This window comes from Apostichopus japonicus, chromosome 10, assembly GCF_037975245.1.
Source record: "Apostichopus japonicus isolate 1M-3 chromosome 10, ASM3797524v1, whole genome shotgun sequence".
In the NCBI taxonomy this organism is placed as follows: Eukaryota; Metazoa; Echinodermata; class Holothuroidea; order Aspidochirotida; family Stichopodidae; genus Apostichopus; species Apostichopus japonicus.
In genome coordinates this window covers 2,912,159-2,932,669 of record NC_092570.1, presented here as the reverse complement: position 1 = coordinate 2,932,669, position 20,511 = coordinate 2,912,159, and the positions used below count along the sequence as shown (strand labels likewise).

Here is a 20,511-nt window from a genome sequence, read left to right as displayed (position 1 = left end):
CTTTTAAAAACAATACCTATAACAAACATAACAACTGTGTGCGGTCTGCTTATATAGGGAAGGCTACAATATGTAATTATGAGAAGATGGGTAAAGAATAATAGCTCTGAAGGATCTTGCATTCCTTAACGATACCTGTTTCCATTTGTGGTACAAACTGAAATGTTTATCAAAGCAATTGCTCATTAAAATTGGTTTGGGCAAAGAAGGTGAGACTAGATACATGAAGATTTTTTACAGTTCGCTTTCAAACGTAACAAACTCTCCTAAAATTGAAACATCTGATTCGAAAAGAAGAAAGAAATGTGAAATTCACAACGTGTCACTCATGGAATCAACTATAACCGTTTCCTGACATGACATTATAAGCCCTGCAGGAAACAGCTGAAAATGCACACCCTAACACAGCAGTGTATAACTGAGGTCATATGTGTTATAGTACTGTATTGTACTATATTAACTGTATTCAAACACACACACAGTGCACTCAGTTGGGAGGGACACACTTTAGAGAGCGATATTACAAATCAGACAATTACAAAGTACAAACAAGTTTAACTTTGCACAATACAATGGACTATGAATTCCATTATTCTCAACAACAAAAACCTGTTTGTGCTTTAAAAATGGCTCTGAGTTGGACAAACTTTAAAATCTGGAAATAGCATGTTTACCTTTGTCCTTAATATAAAGCCTTTAATATTTGGCAGCGATTCAAGTTTCTGTATGAACTGTTCTGATAAACAGGGGTGTCAGAAAGCCAAGACTAGTCTTGAGGGACAATGATGTCACTAGGAACTCTTTTTTAGATGCCACGTTACATTAAGTAAACTGTATGAAAATGACGATGAAAATCACAATGCAGTATTTTTTTATTCTGTTACATGCCAAGGCCAACTAATCGACTCAAGCTATGGAGCTGTTTTTTTTTGCCCTGGTATGTCTGCTCCCCCACCATCTAGTCGGGCCTGCTGATACCACTGCTTTGCAAGAACTTGGCAAATTGTTGATACCATTACAGTTAAACTTTGTGTCAATAATTTGTCTGCTGCTGTGGCACGCAACACTGCCATATATATGACCAAACTTGCTACAATAGCGAAGGTATTGTGCAGTTTTACGTGTGCGGACCCTGAGTACACATGATATATATATGGTACACACAAAAGTGCTACAAAACTTGTGAAATATTTCCATAAACTGGTTAAATTCCATACCGGTTTTTTAACAGGCTATCTTCAACCTAATATGACTACTTTTAAATACCCAACATGCATGCATGCAGCAAACCAGGAACCATAGCCAGGAGTTGGGTTGGCAGGGTGCCAACAATGATGGAGGGACAACAACAATTTAAGAAGGGGCATAATTCTTCTGTCCCATAACTTGTGATATTTTGCACACATTATGGTGACTCAGATCGGAGAGGGTGGGGGGGGGGGAAGGTTGGAGGGGTGTGTATTAGTTTACACAGGAGAGGAAACTGCCCCTTTACTTCTTCCTGGATATGGGCCTGCTGCAAACTCAGGTTTGGTGAAATCTTATTCTAAACAGGTCGATGATACCACGCAATGAGCACCAAAAATTGCACAACATTCACAATTAAAAGTAATTCTGCAGTAACTAATGGTACAGCACGGCATCTATCAACACCAAAGGTTATCAATGCATCATCACCGCATGACTTCTCAGCATAACTTCCATGGAGCAAACGACTCCTGTTATCATTCAGTGACAATGTGAGAAAGAGATTTAAGTTTCTGGCACCTTCCATGGCAAGTCTAAAATTTAAAAAAATTTAACCACTTGCCCCACCCCACCCCCAATAAAAATATGCAAGGTTTTAAAATATCTACTGGCTAAAAACTAGTTCCTACTGGCATCTTCCTGCATTTACAGCACACATCGGTTACTGTGCAAGCCGATGAGAGAAGCCGCCCAAGAATACTTGCTGATGACAAGCACCGTTATAGTTGGATATGTCTGCGCTCTATAAATCCTCAATACTATAATTATTATTATTATTATTATTACAAGCAGACTACCGGACTTAATGTGAGACACAAAATCATGCCCATTTTGTGACTGACGATTGTTAACCGACTTATCACGTTTTTAATATTTATGTCTACTCGGAAGAATAATGTCCACTGGCGGAAAAAAAATGCCAGTAGTTTAATCTTTCCACTGGCAAATGGAGAAACCCAATGGCGATTAGCAGGGGAATAGCTTGAAATTTTCAGTGCTACTTGAACTACACACATTACAGCTTCATTACGTCCTTAAATCTTCTAAAATCAGAGAAATTATGTCAGCATCTTACTTTTTTATGAAGTATTGACATTTATGATTAAAAAAGTATCAAATTATTTTCTGGTATGGCTTGTGGCAGTTATTTGCAAGTTGTTCTCTTAACATTAAAAAGAAGCTTCTTCCTACACATGATATTGGTTCATGACCCAAGGTTACTCAATCAGTAATTACAGGTTAACCAAACAAAATTAAACTCTGCATGAATTCTTCTGGCCCTGGGTAAGCCAATACATGCAGAGCAAAATATAAAATGTCAAACTAAAGTGTTTGCAGTAAAGCAAGACATTTGTTATTTAAATGAAAGGTTCCTCTTTGGTGGAAGCAATCTAGTACATCTTTGTCAAATGAGTCAGATGGATGCTTGAAGCAAGTTTAAATTTCAACCACTTTCCACGACCTGGTTCATCCTGCGAGCATGTCGATATAAGCATCTACAGATGTCCGAGCAAGAGAGAGTATTAAGACACTGACTAATTACCGCTGAAGCTTGGAAAAATTCCCATCCTATATTCAATCATCCACAAATGGGTGAATACACAAACACAAACCAGAAAGGATTTGAAACTGTTCCCAGGTAATTTCTGAAAGATGCTTGTGGCAAGTCGAACCTTTAAACTGGACACAACTGTTTTACATATCATCCACTAAATCTCACATCAAAAGAAGACAGGGTCCGTCAGCTTTATTACCGATTGTCTACGGACTCCATTCCTGATGAAATTTAGGCAGCGACAACTTGTTCGTCGTCATTGTCTTGCTTCAGAGAGCTGCTAGTCCATTGATTCCATCTGCCCTAATTAAATGCAGAAACTGACCCTGAATATGCGCCTTGAAACCACCACCGAGGTAACTTTGGAAACGGTCCTTCCGAGATCCGTCCTCTGCCTATCGGACATCCGCCAATCTCCTTTCGAAAAGTTACACACGACGTCGACCGACGGCTATGTCTGACATCATCACACACGAACACATGTTCTCGGTCGTCTCGACTGTATCTATCCTTTGACATCCTGCGGGACTATAACGACATCTTCGCACCGGCAATGTTCACGTTGATAGCCCTCATATTACCACTCTTGGATTTGGCTTTGTAGGCTTTCATCTTTTTCAGCTGTTGGTCCAGTTTGGACGGAGGTGGTTTTCTGAAACTCTGAAATGGAAGAAAAGAGCAGCCACAAGACCAAATTTAAATGAAGTTATGTCATGATTTAAACCTTCTACTTCCCTCCCCCCCCTTACCAGGGAAATTGGAATACCCCCCTCCCCATTCACATACCCACCTTTGAAATCCTGTACTTGGCACAGCTCCTGTCTGGTACTTCCATATTGTGCCAACCACAAAAAATATAATAATACTTTAAAGACAGTTTGTTGACATATTAGTGGAGGCCTGACACCAATTCAACCAGTGTGTGCTTTGTTCAATATGGAATGCTGTCGGACATATATGAGACCCTTTAAAGATGGCGGAACAAGAAAATTGACTTACACTAGATGAAAATTCCACTTCTACCATTGATTTTGGTCTAACTAGATAGTCTTTATTTGAAGGCATCGGTACTCTAGCTCGACCTATCCAGCCTTTGTCTCCAGGCCTCAGAGCTCTTGAAAAGCAAGCAAAAAGAAAGCAAACACATAAATAAATCAAAGAAATACCAAATATAATGTGTTACATTCTGGACCAGGATGTGTCAAAAGGGAATTCTAAAGGAAGACATTTCCTCTGAAGTACAGATGATACCAAAAAGTAATATGGTTTTCATGTCATTGCTTACTTTTAAATGACTTCGTAGATCCCAAAACAGTTACACTTACACTGCAATATAACCCTATGCTGTCTGTTAGATTTATAAATTGCTCAAGGTAGTGCTGTTACCAGACACAATTAAATAGGCTAAGGTGATGAATTAACTTCCAATGCCAAACTTGAAAAGACTAGTTTCTATGAAATCAACAGTATTACCATGAGATTTTGGAAATATTTCATTAATATTTCATCAAAATTTTTTCATCAAAATTTTTTTTCATCAAAAATAAAATTTCATCAAAAAACTCATGCCTGTAATCTTGGGTGTGTGTTTGTGTGTGTGTACAATAGAGTAATCTAGATGGCATGTGAGTAAGTTTAAATTAAACTACCAAATGCTACTAGAATTTTACAAAAGAAAAGTCTTACTTCTCTCCTTGTTGAAGAGCCCTTTCAATTGTCTTTGGTCTCTCTCCATCTACAGAACTGAAAGAAAAGGACAGATTTGTGTAAAAACATCAAAAACAAAATAACAGTGGGATGATCTGGAAATGTACATCTTTATTATCATTCAATATTTCTGCAGATAAAAATTTCTGTGTGGAATAAACATTTTGACAGACCAGTTTTAATTATCACCACAAAAATAAATATAGCTCCTCCCCCCCAACCTTGCCCCAACTACAAAAGTAAGAATTAAAATATTACAAAAAAGTGACAAAAAAAATATCATTTCAAGACATCTATCCTCTGTGATGATTCTCAGTCATAACGTAATACAATCTTGAAAATTCCATATTTTTTCCGATCCTTTTTACTTCTATAAAATACTCAGGGTGAGATAAAACCAGGCTACATCTTCTCAGCTTCTTACCTCATCCTCCGTCTCTTGACAGCTGAGAGCTGAGCTAAATCTCTGTGCTGCCTCTCCTCTTTAGACATAGCTAGAAAACTGTCATCCACACCAAATATAGGTCTGGACCAATTGTCTGCAAAAAAAACAAAAAAAAATTTTAAGGAAAAAAAAACCTCATTTCCTCTTCCAAGAAAACTTGACAGTTGAAGAGGAGAGGGGTCACAGAATCAAAAAAAGCGGTTAATGGGTTTACTCTGTAGGCTAATTGTTGATTAATTCACGATTCAATATATTTTCATTTTTACAGGTTGCTTAAAAATCTCACAAGATTTTGATTATCATATAGGTAAAGATCAATGGAAAACTGGATATTGATCTATCAAAGCAAAAACAAAAAAACATATGTAACATATGAACCTTTTCAAGTTTTAAAATTACACAAGAGGATTCCAGTCTGATGAGTTTGTAAATATAGGCTAATTGTTGATCACATTTTCTTTAACGTTTCAATATATTTTCATTTAAATTATTAAACAAATCCCAGTAGAGGCTTATTGTTGCATTCCTTGATTCCTTAATTTTATTCATTCTTTCACGGAAGCTGAACACTTTAAATTAAAGAACATACATCACTGTGTTATTAAAATTGATTGTGGAGCACTTTATCATCAGTATTTATACAGGAAAGGCTGAGGTTGAAAAGGTGAGTGTTTGATAATCGACTATAAATGTATTACCAGGTCGGACATTAAACTTAAAGGAAAGAATACAAGAATCAGAGATGATTGAAAGCCAGAAGTGTAAACAGTTACAACTCCAAGGAAGACACTGCCCAAAAAGTATAGTTTACACTTACTAATTATTCTACAGGCTAGGGATTGTTTTCACTTACTAATTATTCTACCCGCTAGGTCTTTATTCAACCTGAGTTCTTTAGGATGTCTGTAGAGGATCATGACAGCTTTACCGACCCCGCTGCTCTTCAGGAGATCCTGGCTAATTGGTGGGAACTGATGGAAGAAATAGAAAATAAAACAATAAACTGTTAATTAGTTGAAGCTGCATCAGTTTAGTGCCATGTGAACTCTTCTCACATGACTTTAGCACAGTTAAACCCTGGTCACTTGTCCCACACCCACACAAGCAAGTGTGTATAATTCCAACAGTTATCGTGGGGGCCAGCAGCACTGCGGTGCAACATATCTACGTGTTTCCAAGAGGGCACCCCACAGGGTGCATAACTAAATTATTGTTACAAGTTATTCAACAGGTCCCTGGCTGAAGAGAGGCAATGGAAATAAAGTGCCTTGCCCAAGGACACAGCGTAAAACTCTGGCAAGGACTCAAACCTGCAATCCTTAGATTGCAAGTTCATTTCCTTAACCAATTGACCACAATGTTTTCTTTATCAATTAGTGTGGTTACAATACATACCAACAACTTAAACAGTTTAATGGCAATGGTTAACTACATGTCACAATTCTAACAAATGGACAGAGAAGAAGAAACAAAGGGATCAGTAACTCATTATTTATAACACAAAGTAATGGTTGCATGCTCACTGATACATAGAAATGTCTTCTCAAGGCTCCAATTCAATCAAACTTATTGGTGTTAACATCTCAAATCTAATAAAATACAATTGACTTTATTCAACGTAAAATAATTTTATTCAAACTTTCACTTTATTCCAGGTAAAATCAATCATTTTGTAAAATATTGTGTGTATAATAATAGTAATAAATTACTTCATTTCCATTGCAAATATACCTTAGCAACATGCCAATAAAACATTTTCATAGACATCAGGACTTTGAACCAGAAATCTGTCGTGTGGAGTTTAACTGATGGCATTTATATGAAAAATGGATATTTGTAAACTTTGTAAGAAACATTCATGCTTTTCTGTTTGTATGCATTCTTGTGTTTCATTTCCTTCTTCTTCCTGTGTATCTGTCTGTCTGTCTGTCTGTCTGTCTATAGTTTTCTACATTGCCTCATTAAATTTTGCCTTTTCCTAACGACATCTAATATCATTAGTATTGTTATTATTATTATATTATTATGATTATTATGTCTCTTTTGTATTCTATTACATGTATTTATCAGGTTAAAAACAAAAGACTAAAAATAAACTACTTACTGATTTCAGTACTTTGAGAAAATTTGTTCTAATTTTGAGGTGGGGTAAGCTCTTATCTGGTAATGGCATCAACCATTCTTTCATCGCCGAGAGAATTCCGCATTCTAACAACGTCTGTTGAAGGTCTGCCCTGAAAATTTAATACATAATAGATTACATTTTTTTAAACTCATACTCTTGTAGGACTACAAGAGAAGGTTATACAATCTCAATGTCAGAAATTTTATTTAATGTAGACAACAATTCATCCATCCATGTTTTTGCTCTGTTAAATTCTTCAAGCAAGATGAGGGCGACGAGGATTAAGAAGGCTATAAACATTTGTAATGCGCCGGTTTCTGTCAAAAAGACGCTCATGGCGCATTGAAACAAACAGTGAGAATGGGGAAAGTAAGTAAACAGACAAAGAATAAGATAACAAAAGGTGAAAGTCACTTAAAAGTTGTTGAGTTCTTGAAACAGATGATTTGAAGGACAGTAGGACAGTAGATTTGAAGGGACACAAGACATCTGCCCATTTCTGTGTTGGAGTATCTGGCACTTACATTCCACACGGACATTCTATACATTCCACACACACACAGTAGTACTACATGTATCACACACACACATAACATATAATTCACACAAACACATTAAAGATATTCCACAATCCACACACACTTTAAATGTGTTTCACACACACACATTAAATATATTCCACACAGATATTCGATACATTCCACACACACACAGTAGTACTACATGTATCACACACACACACATTACATATATTTTACACACACACAATAAAGATATTCCACAATCCACACACACTTTAAATGTGTTTCACACACCCACATTACATATATGCCACACACACATTAACTATATCACACAAATACAATAAAATGCTCTGATTAACACCCCAACATAAAAACAACAATTAGTTTCCTCTTGTTTGTATGTATTGGGCAATCGTCTAGTGGCCAAACAAGGAAACTTAATGAGATCTGCATAATTAGCAAATCTCACTGCAGAAACAATAGACACATTTATTTGTTGCTACAAAGACCACACTATTATTACAGGTGGGTATTCCCTTCTATTGTTCAAATAATGTGACATTATTGAATGCTATTCTACACACTATAAACAAACATCGAGGATTCAATGATGTTGTTTCTTTCTAAAATTGTGAATTGCACTTACTTTTGTAACTGCTGCATGACTCTCGTAAACATGAGTAACTTCTTTACAGCTGCTTTCCTCTCCTTGTTTAGTTCCTGATCAGCCTGATGCAAGAAGAAAGGGCCACAAAGTAGGATTAAAGTAGGATTAATATTCGGCATAACTTTTATTCTAATAGGGTTGTGAATGAGTGGAATGGTTTGCCTGAAAAAGTTGTACTTGCAAGTACTGTGAATGGGTTTAAGAATGCTTTTGGACAAGAACTTTAAGCATTGTAATCGGGTCTGAGTGTTTGCGTCTTCAGTTTTTTTTTCTCTCCTACAGGGTCCTTGATGGGGACTTGAGTGTCCCTCCTGATCCTCTTTTTCTACTTAACTAAAGAGAGAGAGGTGACGGAGACTAAATTTGTAGACCTGCTACAAAATAAATTAAACTAATAACATACATGTAAGAAGCATATAACAGATTGATATTGGGAAAGCATAGTTTAATTAGGGAATGGTAGGGAGGGGACTGGAGTGAGGGGAAGGGAAGGGAGGGGGAGAATCAGGATGTATAACTACTAGGTAAGAAACAAAAACAAGATGCATGCCTGTACCCACAATGCTATGTTGTTGATGGAAATCTCCCCAGATCCTTGCAATAACAGGAGTCACTCAGTTATATAATTGAGATGAAGGGTATTTACTGTAAGTCATTTTCGTATACTCATCAACAAAACCACACAAATCTTAAGGTTTTTATCCTCCACAGTGTTGTCCTTCCTAGGAAGGTAACAGAATATGTACAATTGTGACACATAAAAAGGGTGTAAGGTTGTATTCCAATGCACAGTACTACCATCGACAAAGTTATATCAAAGTCTAATGTCGACAAATTAACCACAACAGATGAAACAAGCTGGTCACGAACGTGAACAACTCTTCAAATAGAAAATTACGTTTGTAAATTTGGCAACTATTTTGGGAGGGATGGTGGGAGAGGTTGGGTGGGTGGGTGGGGGAGAGGGTTGTTGTTGTTGTCACTGTAACACAATTGTCTTCGCTATCCCCTTCACAGCATAGCCCACTACCAATTAGTTTCGTTTCAAAGGGAGGCCATCCACCAAATAATATTTTATTCTTCCTCCTCTCTGTTTTGTTATTTCTCACCTCTGCAGCTTCCTTCATCTGTGTGATCATTGCCATGATGATATCATCGTTATCGTTGATGATGTCTACATCCCGCCTCTTTCTCCTCCTTCCCATCTCGGCCTTCTTCTTTTCCATCATTAAGTCAAAGTCACTGACAAAATCACTGTAGAAAAATTAAATTGAATAAATGAAGGACGGGACGGGTTCTACTTTTGCAGCGATTTACAGAGTCAACTACCAAAAAGATGACATAAACTAGAAAGAAGGGAAAGGAACTGATATTGCTAATAATTAATATCCCCAAAATTGAATGAATTTTCCTTCTTCATTGAAGTAGAACTTGAAGACGAATTTACTTCAAAGTGCACAAGTAAACACGTTCACAAGTAAACAAGTGTGGATGCTTTCCAACTCCTTTCAGAGATGGTCTTGGATTGAAAGAAGTGCCCTTAGATGTTATTTCTTCCTGCAGCTGCAAGTTTAAATCATTTAAACTGAAACATGAATTTATTTCATTAATGATACTTATGTTTCGTAGTGTAATGGCCTAGTATCACCACATACTGTTCATGCCTTTTATTTCCATGTTATGTTAGTATACATTTTCCATCTTTTGTTAATTGATAAGGAACAACATAGGGTTGTCTGAGGCTGCCATCAAGCCAGAGAGGCCTCTTCAAGCATTACCTTCCTGAGTATGTTGCATGTTTGGCTGGGGCCTTGGGCCGTTACCACGTGTACTATACATCTGTTTGTCTATGCAGTACTATTGGCATACAAACTATGATGGGTAGCTTGACTTACGATCTCTGATATCCTCTCTGAGGGTCTAGTCCTTCGTCGGAGTCCGATCCATCATCTTCTCTCTGCTGAGAGGGCGCCATCTCATCGGCCAGCGATGTCTGCTGCCCCTCCTCCTCCTCTTCTCCACCAGGTACCCCTACATCGTCATCATCGTCACTTGAGACAATGGCTGTAAAATAACACGGCTTCATTTAATTGACATTTGGCTCAACTACCAAATAGTAGCTTTAGGAAATGAATGTTAAACCTTTTTTTTTCTGAAATAAACATTTATTAGAGCTACACGTTTCTGATTAAATAAAGGAGTATAAACCAATCATAAGAGAAAAAAAGAAGAAGCTGAATGTGAAAATTATGAACAAAGACATTACTGGGTTGGAGAGAAAGATGGAAACCTCAGGAATGAAAGTCCTCTAAAGAGGACAATGTCTTACTGAGGTCAAAGGTTCAAGTGTATAACTTTCTTGAAATCTTTCAGAGCTTACTTTAATCAGATTAGTTAAATGTAATTGAAAGGTTGAGAGCTGACGTCCCAAACCAAAAACAAAATGCTACTTCCATAACCAACGAACCACTTTCTTTACTACAAGCAACTGCTTGAATTTACTGCTTGAATTCAATGCCTGAATTGCTCCACTTTTTCATTTACAAGTAAGTAAATAATTTCTGACAACAAAAATGACTGATCACCTGTTTTTTTCTTCTTGGAGGCCGGCTCCAAATCTTTTTCCCCGAATCCCTGTTAAGAGAGGAAATTTATTCCAAAGATTTATTTGAGAATTATGATATTTGCTATCAAATTTAACCAAAACCTAAATCAAAAATAGTTGGTAAGGCTGAAGCAGCAACATTTCTAATTACCATTATGCTGTTATGGCTTTGTATTATTTACTTACACAATTCTTTGTATGTTCAACTTTTCAAAGAACTTGGCAGAGGGTGGGGGATTGGTACTACAAAACTCCTACTGTAAATATAATATTGATATGATGTTTTCTGAACTAATATACCACTGAAACATTCAAATTGTGGGCTCTTTGTACGATACACACACAAAAAAATCATAATAATGCAAGCGGCAGTCAAAATGTGATTTCAATATCATGACCAATTTTTGTCTTCAGAATTATGAATTACATTTTGATCCTTCTCAGAACAGATATAGCAGTACATAATTTTCATTCCAAAAATTTTGACGAATTTTGAAAAAATCGTTTGACATCTGACGTGTCTGTCTGAGACCTGTTTTACACACAACAACAATTCTTCCTCCTTACCTCAAATTCTTCACCTTCTTCATCACTAGAACCAAAGATATCTGCAATCAGTCCTCTGTTTTTAAATAAAAGGAGCAAAAGAAGACATTGTTTCATATGATATTACAGAATATCATATTTTTATTGAGTTGGGAGTGTGACTTGTTTCTTATTTATTACACATGAATAAAAGAATTACAATACTGCACTTGTTCATTTATAAACGATAATTATAAAATAATAATGTCTGTGAGGTTCTTTAACAAAATCTCAATACTCCCATCCCATATGGGTTTATGTTCTCATTCAATTGACCAATAGGGACACAGATGGGCTTGAGGGGAACGAACATGTGGATGATGCCCGGAGCAGGAATGGCTGCTGGTATAAAACTTACTTTTCCTCATCACTTTCCTCGCCACTTTCGGCGTCTTTGTTTGGCTTGTCTCCGTCGCCAACATCATCTTCATCATCACTAACCGCATCTATTCACAAATTGAAAATAAAGAGTATAAAACAGTAACTAATGAATGTATGTATATTGGATGAAAATTAATGAGGGGATAAAGTTTAAATGAGAGATAAAAAAAAAAAGCTGTTGAATGTGGCAGACATTGTACTGACCTAGCCCGTCCACAGGGCTCATGGGTGTCTCCTCGGTCACCTTGTGGGATGGAGCCTCTCCGTCATCACTGTCTGCCTCTCCTTTCCTCTCATCATCACTCTGTGCCTTCTCTCGTCCATCTCCCTCAACCTCACCTTCTTGCCTATCTTCATCTTCAATGTCACTCACTTGTTCAGCTGCTTAAAAAAACAAAAAAACAAAACATTATTACTGATTATGAAGACGAACAGTATGTGTATGCTCATTCTCAGAGTAACTTTGTTGTGTCTTTCATTTAATTTAGTTTAACTGATTTAATTTTTATTAAGTAATTAATTAAATTATTTTAATCACTTTAATTGAATTCATTTTAATTTAACGATCAATTTCATGAACCATTCACTTTCACATGATCAAAGGGATGACATGACTGGAGTGCCAAAGTTATATCTTACTGAGGGGCAGAATAGTATAGAAATAGAGTATCTCTTCTGAATCAATGCATGCAAATTTAAATCATAAGTGAAAAGAAAGGAACAAATTGAGAGAAACTTGAAAGAAAATCTTTAATCAGGAAGATGGGCCATAGCTCAAAAACCTTGAATATTTGTTAAATTTAGAAATTCAATCTCTTTTCCTCTCTCCTTGCCCATTTTCATTACATTTCCATATAAGCATTTCTCACTCACCGCCTTCATACATTTCTGTATCTCCCTGAGCATCTTCCCTACCATCGCCAACTTCTTCTCTTTGATGACTACTGTCTTCATCGACTTCTTCCTCTTGTTCCATCTCCTCTCCTTCATTCCTCGTTTCAAGGGGTCTTTGGTCATCATCCTCACCCCCACTCTCCCTCTCCTTTTCATCATCAAACTGTTCCGGGCTATCGATGTTAGATGCAGGGGAGAGGGGTGTATCTTCCTGCGCCATTTCCACCTCCCCTTCCTCCTTATTCTCATTTGTTTCAACCTCATTTTCTTCTTCCTCTTCTTCTCTCTCAGCAATTTCCAGTTCTAAGTGATAAAAGCCAAATGCCAATGACATGCATTGAAATTTCTATGACTAAAAAAAGTCACTTAACTGTATGCTCTTCTACACCAAGAATAAAAGGCAAAACAACATTTAATTTATTATAAAATAAAATAAAAAACCAATAAAAAATAAATAAACCAGAATGAAAACATTTCATGGTTCCTTGCTGCTGTTCATTAGTTCCATTCATAGGGAAATTTCTAACAAAGCCCTAATACAACAACAGTAATTTATGCTCACAAACTTTTGTTGCCAAAGTAATGCTAAGCCCTGATATCAATTGCAACACACATCAGTGTGTGAAGACTATCTACCATTATCATCATACCAAGTTTGACGAAATTCCGACTAGTAATAGTAGCCAAGTAATTGCAATTTGGAGTATTTCACGTTTGACCCCATGACCTCATTAATATTCATGAAATGAGCACCAAAATCAACAGGGTTAATCTACTTACTATGGGCCACCCACTCACCAAGTATGGTAATGATTGGTCATTCCCTTGTTGAGTTATTGTGCATACAAACTTTTCATAACGAAATAATGCTAGGCCCCCCCCCCCCTATAAACATGCATGATATCAATTGCAACACACATCAGTGTGTGGAGACTATCTACCAATATCATACCAAGTTTGACGAAATTCCAATAAATAGTAGCCAAGTTATTGCAACTTGGGAGTTTTTCACGTTTGACCTGTGACCTCATTAATATTTTTTAACTTTGACCTCGTATAACTTCGCACACGAAGGTCACACGGGGGTCAACCTATTGACATTTATGATCAGAAGGCACCTTTGACATCTGAAAATAGCATCGAAACTGTAAAAATCCCCAAAACACGAAAAGGTCACCAGAGGTCAAATTGAGGTCAAGGGTCACCCAGATGCGGGTCGACAACTGGATTACATTGAAGCAACTCCCAACCTTAACGGACAGTTCGTTCTCAAGTTATCACAAAATACTAGTTTTTTATCATTAATTGACCTTTGGTGACCTCGGATCACATGACCGTTAAGTTTGAAAATATTCCCCTATACCATTTGCAACTTGTCCCAAAATATCAACCGTGTCACACCTTGGAACTGAGAGTTATTGCATTAAATGTCTGAAAATTAACTTTGACCTCGTATAACTTCGCACACGAAGGTCACACGGGGGTCAACCTATTGACATTTATGATCAGAAGGCACCTTTGACATCTGAAAATAGCATCGAAACTGTAAAAATCCCCAAAACCCGAAAAGGTCACCAGAGGTCAAATTGAGGTCAAGGGTCACCCAGATGCGGGTCGACAACTGGATTACATTGAAGCAACTCCCAACCTTAACGGACAGTTCGTTCTCAAGTTATCACAAAAATACTAGTTTTTTATCATTAATTGACCTTTGGTGACCTCGGATCACATGACCGTTAAGTTTGAAAATATTCCCCTATACCATTTGCAACTTGTCCCAAAATATCAACTGTGTCACACCTTGGAACTGGAAATTATTGCACTAAATGTCTGAAAATTTACTTTGACCTCATATAACTTCACACACAAAGGTCACCTGGGGTACACCTATTGACATTTTTGATTGGTGAGACGTGAATATAGCATCAAAACTGTAAAAATTCAAACATTTTTTTCTTTGCCCATTTTCTCACCCAAAATACTAGTTTTTTAACATTAATTGACCTTTGATGACCTCGGATCACATGACCGTTAAGTTTGAAAATATTCCTCTATACCATTTGCAACTTGTCCCAAAATATCAACCTTGTTACACCTTGGCCCTGGGAGTTATTGCATTAAATGTCTGAAAATTAACTTTGACCTTGTATAACTTTACACACAAAGGTCACCCGGGTGTCAACCCATTGACATTTTTGATCGGAAGGTACCTTTGATATCCAAATCTAGCATCAAAACCAAACATTTTCTTTTTCGCCCGTTTTCTCCCAAACTAAGCACATTTTTTCTAATGTGACCTTTGACCTTTTGACCTTGGTTTCAAATGTAGTTTGATCTGCTGATTCCAAAAATCAACACGATAAGTCTTTACAGCCATCCTAACTCCGACCGAAAACTTTGACCCCTTATAAGTTCGCACACAAAGGTCACACGGGGGTCAACCTATCGATATTTATGATCGGAAGGTACCTTTGACATCTGAAAATAGCATCGAAACTGTAAAAATCCCCAAAACATGAAAAGGTCACCAGAGGTCAAATTGAGGTCAAGGGTCACCCAGATGTGGGTCGACAATTGGATTACACTGAAGCAACTCCCAACCCTAACGGACAATTCGTTCTCAAGTTATCGCAAAAAAACTAGTTTTTTAACATTAATTGACCTTTGGTGACCTCACATCACATGACCGTTAAGTTTCAAAATGTTTCCCTAACCAGTTCACAACTTGTCCCAAAATATCAACCTTGTCGCACATTGGCACTGGGAGTTATTGCAGTTTTAGTATTTTGGGTTTTTGGACCATAACTGACCTTTGGTGACCTTTGTGGGCACCAAAAACAATAGGGTTCATCTACTCACTATGGGCCACCCACCCACCAAGTTTGATCATGATCAGTCAATCCCTTGTTGAGTTATCGTGCATACAAGCTTAAGCGTCACACACACACACACACACACACACATACATACACACACACACACGCCAACCTGAATACATAGGTTCCTTTGCTTTTAGCAAGGAACCAAAAACTATAAAATAAAATAAAATAAAATAAATAAATAAATAAAAAAATAAAAAACTTAAGATGAGAGCTAAGCAATTTTTCAACCTGAAGTGAACTATCCCTGTCACTTGGATATTGATTTGACGACATATTTGACAAGATTTACTGAAAACCATAAAATGGCAAAAAAAAAAACCAAAAATTGGCAACACTGTGAATTAAAGAAGCATTTAATTACAGGTAGACTCTGGTATAGCAATACTGTGTCCAAACTTCACTTAGTCTTTCATCATCCAATACTCTCATGATTTGACCTGTACAGTAAGTGACTCTACCAGTAATATCAATGACAGATCACTGTTACTTGTACCTTAGCAATTTGAATAACTTCGGTATAAAAAGTTGGGGTTTAACGAAAAGTAGATATTCGTCCAATCCTATCTTGCTTCCCCAGCAGTGTATACATCTGTAACTTTCATATAGTACACATGACTAATTGATTGACAAAGCATTTACCTCCACTCTCTTGTACGTCATCTTCATCTGCAGACACATCATCCACATCTCCTATTCCGGCATCTTCTTCTTTTTCATCTATCCTTTCAGCAACTTCTCCATCTGACACCTCTCCTTCGTCATCTATCCTCTCGGCATCTTCTCCTCGTTCATCTATCCTCTCAGCAACTTCTCCTTCTGACACCTCTCCTTCGTTATCTATCCTCTCGGCAACTTCTCCACCTTCATCTATCCTCTCAGTGACTTCTCCATCTGACACCTCTTCTCCTTCCTCTATCCTCTCAGCAACTTCTCCATCTGACACCTCTCCTCCTTCATCTATCCTCTCGGCCACTTCTCCATCCGATACCTCTCCTCCTTCGTCTATCCTCTCAGCAACTTCTCCATCTGACACCTCTCCTCCGTCTTCTTCATCTTCTTTATCCTCTTCTGGTTCCGCGTGAGTTTCAACCAAACCTTCCTCCTCTAGATGAGTTTTATGAAAGGACGCCACATTTAATCCAGTATCTTTAAAATCAGCCACATTTTATACACTTTGGCTTTTAGACCATCCACTAAAACCTGATACAATTTAACATCCAAACCCTCCACCCACTTTGGAAATGTAAACAGTACCAACAAACAATGTTTACTCTATTGACACACTTGTGAATTTTGATTACATACTATATAATATTAAGATCTAGACCTCAGTTATAGTTATTCAAAGTAATGGTTTTATTGTGCTGCAGAAGCCATTCTTCTCTCCTTAAGTTAAAATTGCAACAGGAATCGCATACTTGCTAACATAATTAGCATAAATGTATGTCATAAATGATCAAGTTTTTAAGTCCACCATTTCTGTCAATATTAGAGTTGTAACAGAAAATTTGCACATATGTACCACTATAATTTTTTTGAGTAAACCGTAAATCCTGTATTTCCTTATATCCATCCCTAAAACAGACAGTAAACGTGCTATAACCCAGAGTGTCACATACTGACAGATGACCGTTCATCAAGTAATCACACAATATATTGAAGCAAGGTTGAAGATCAATTGGAGACAATAAACAATCCGTAAACTAGCATTGGCACTAATAACAGACTGTTGTAACTTTTTACAAAATTACATTCTTCCAATTCTCAGTGTTGTCAAACGTTACAATTATTTCAAGAAAATTATTCTCATGGCTGTAATCTACTTTCAAGTGATTTCCCCACCATATTTTCTTCTACGAAAGGATTTACTTGAACGTGTGACACTGCTGGTACAGACAACTCGTCGTGTCTTATCCTCGACAATCATTTCATTTTCAGCTAGCACATGTGAGCAAAATGTCATAGCCTGTTTTTTTACCTTTGGAAGAATCAAATTCTCCTTCCTCCTGTTCCACTTCCTTAGGAGAAATAGGATCAAACTGACCCTCCCCATCTTCTTCGCTTCCTCTGTCTTCCTCCTCCTCCGCCTGTGCTTCATCTTCACTCTGTACCTCTCCCACCTCCTCTTGTTCTTTTTCACTTTCGGCATCAGAAACTACCTCCCCTCCTACGAGACCAAACAGAAAAACGTAATTCTTTATCATTTCACATTATTCATCATAGATATGAATGTTACACAGCTAATTATTCATAATGTACAATACTTATCTGATTTAGACTTCATTTAATTACTTTCCTATTGTATATTGGACCAACAGGAAGTTAAAGAGTTACTCTTTAACCTCCTTTTTAAACAACAAGTAACACTTTTCAAATTGTTCTTTCCCCTCAAACTAATATCTGGGGGTCGGGGGATTGGTTTTGAAGTCGGTGATTAACAATTTTTGGTACCCAGTATAATTGCAGTTAGCAGATAGGATAAAGTTTTTGTTGGAAACTTTTCTGCTGATTCCAAAACAGGAGTCTCTTCTATATTCGAAAGGCAAAGCTGGTTTAATACTCAACAACAGAAGTATATACATAATAAAATACTATATCTGACTGATCTGTTTTAAACTGTCTGTGGGTTGAGTAACCTCAAGGATAGTTTGGGAGGGCGTTGTGGTCAAGTGGTTAAGGCAGTGAACTTGTGATCTAAGGATTACAGGTTCGAGCCCTGGCCAGATCATTGCGTTGTGTCCTTGGGCAAGGCGCTTTATCTCCATTGCCTCTCTTCACCCAGGTGTATAAATGGGGACCTGCGAGGTAACTTGTAAATATAGTTGCGTGCGCCGGTTTGTGGCTGCACCCTATGGGAAGTCCCCCGGGGGACACGTGGTTGTGGTGCACTGTGGTGCCCCAGGAGAGATTGATTGAATTGTGCACACTTTGTTGTGTGGGTGTGACAAGTTACCAATGACCAGGGGTTAAGTTGTAAAGTCGTGTGAGGAGGCATTAGCTTCATACAAGACTGTAAACCTTCAACTTTTTTAACTTTTTTTTTAGTTTGAATGAGTTTGTCCGAATAGAAATGTAATATTCTCAGACTATCAGACAATCATTGCAAAATTCAGCCAGGCTGTCAAAGTGTCAATATTACCTTCAGCATCTGAAGCTGCATTTCCTTTCCATTCCTCCTCTCCAGGCTCCGTTTGTTCCTCACCCTCCTCCTCCTCTTCATCATAAGGCACCTCACCTTCTTCAGCTTCTTGTCTCTCTTCATCTTCGTCTTGCTCTTTGGGACTTGTCACTGGAGATACTGCTACATCCTGATCGGCTTCCGGTAAATCCTCCTCCTGGAATCAACACAGCATTCAAAAGATCAACATGAATTTGTTCTAATGTAAAGTATATGTCTCACAGACGACACAAGTTGGCAAAGTGCATTGAACTCAACATCAACAGAAAATCAACCCTTCATTTTCCAGTTGCATCATTAAAGTGATATCTATGCAAATATAGTTTGGAAGTAAATTTTTCTTGCAGTTTTGCTAAGCAATCATCTTTTGTCATCCTTTGAGGACTTTTCTCACTTCAAATAGCAATGAGCATATTGTTTTTACCAGTTAAGGAGGCCTAAAACTGAAACATATTTCTGAAGCTTAAATGATCTCCGAATATATTATTATTCTTTGTGACTATCTGCTTTGCTTCAATTCTTGTCTGTTGTATGAACAATACCTCAATATCTTCATGTTCATCTTGTACTGGAGTGGATCCTCCATCACTATCACCAGGATCTGCAACAATAAAAAATAAATATGTAAAACTCTCTGTGACCAGTCTGTTTTGTTTTCTCCCAGAAGAAGATCCATGGAATAAGTACAGTCTGTATCACTTTCAGACACCATTCAGGCAAAGTGTTACAAATGAACAAGATCAAGAACACAGCAAACGTTTAAGAAATGTTTACAAAGAGACCTAGGCCCTGTTTCATTTAGGCCCTGGCCTAAAGTTGATGATTAACTTGTTTCTTTGTTTTAACAAAGGCTCATATCTTGTCCTTAAAAGTGTATTGCCTTGTTAACATTTAAGAATGGAAGGAGGATGTGACCCCTCAAGGGCGATTGTACTGTGGATACTCGCATACTGGGGATTAGACCCCACAATCATTATCTCCCTTTCAGGGAGGATACTGGTCTCACAAGAGAGACACAAGAGATTGTACTTGTAGTGTGGACGCTCATGAGATCACTTGACCCAATCTCCAGTTACTTGACATCTGCACAAACTGATACACTAGTAATATATGAACATATATCTGAACAAAGCCCTCATTGAATCGTTACCAATTAATGTGACCTTTCTGCTTTACTACCTCTCTGGGAGAAAATGGGATCCTGATGCTCCTTGTGTTCCCAAATGTGAATAAAAGCCAATGAGGCCTAGGGCTAAATATTGTCAACTATCAATCTCTCACTAAACTTATGGTAAACTATCGGTCGTACGCCTATAGGCTAGGGCCTGGCTAGCTTAACATCAGTCTGACTGCTCACCAACCACAGCCTACAGGTTCACAGAAAGTTAGGCAAACCTGTTACTAACTTAGGCATAGGCTATGGCGTGTCTAATTTCAACATAACCTAGGCTACTCCATAGAGTAATTTAGGCCTAACGATACGCCAAGTTTAGTGATACCGGAAGAAGTTCTTATCTGAAAAGTTACCACTATAATTTTCCTCCATCTAAGTTCTATTTAAGACGTTAGTTAATGCTAAGCTGTACAATTCTTAGCAGTTTTTGAAGTCCAGTCTCCTGCAGCCACACATATACAAGTTTTAAAATGAGAACACAATTTCGCAGTTAGCATAAATACGAAGCAGCACAGTTTATCATTTCTTAGGAAATAGTTGC

The 20,511-nt window shown here is 37.5% G+C and overlaps 1 protein-coding gene across 2 annotated transcripts; it reads right to left on the bottom strand.

Moving 5' to 3' along the window:
• Window positions 1–506: 506 nt before the first annotated feature.
• On the bottom strand, window positions 507–20,486 carry LOC139975209 (uncharacterized). 2 transcript variants are annotated; one of them, XM_071982938.1, is made up of 20 exons: window positions 20,324–20,486; window positions 19,339–19,397; window positions 18,758–18,953; window positions 17,597–17,785; window positions 16,442–16,722; window positions 16,258–16,366; window positions 12,716–13,039; window positions 12,047–12,223; window positions 11,820–11,907; window positions 11,444–11,498; window positions 10,857–10,905; window positions 10,167–10,335; window positions 9,381–9,525; window positions 8,251–8,333; window positions 7,060–7,189; window positions 5,809–5,926; window positions 4,935–5,049; window positions 4,490–4,546; window positions 3,803–3,917; window positions 507–3,463 (listed from the first exon to the last, which is right to left on the bottom strand). In XM_071982938.1, the coding sequence occupies exons 1-20, from the start codon at window positions 20,340–20,342 to the stop codon at window positions 3,332–3,334; spliced, it is 2,610 nt and encodes an 869-aa protein (XP_071839039.1). In that variant the 5' UTR covers window positions 20,343–20,486; the 3' UTR covers window positions 507–3,331. The 2 variants fall into 2 exon arrangements, with proteins under 2 accessions (XP_071839039.1, XP_071839038.1); XM_071982937.1 differs by having other exon boundaries at window positions 16,258–16,722.
• Between the last annotated feature and the right edge of the window lie 25 nt (window positions 20,487–20,511).

What these genes read in the sequence shown, in the direction of transcription:
- LOC139975209 (XM_071982937.1), bottom strand. An exon ending in ATGAACATGAAGATATTGAG is followed by an intron (nt 18,954 to 19,338) that starts GTATTGTTCATA and finishes TGTTGATTCCAG; the next exon opens with GAGGAGGATTTACCGGAAGC. An exon ending in GTCATGCAGCAGTTACAAAA is followed by an intron (nt 7,190 to 8,250) that starts GTAAGTGCAATT and finishes TTAAATTTTCAG; the next exon opens with GGCAGACCTTCAACAGACGT.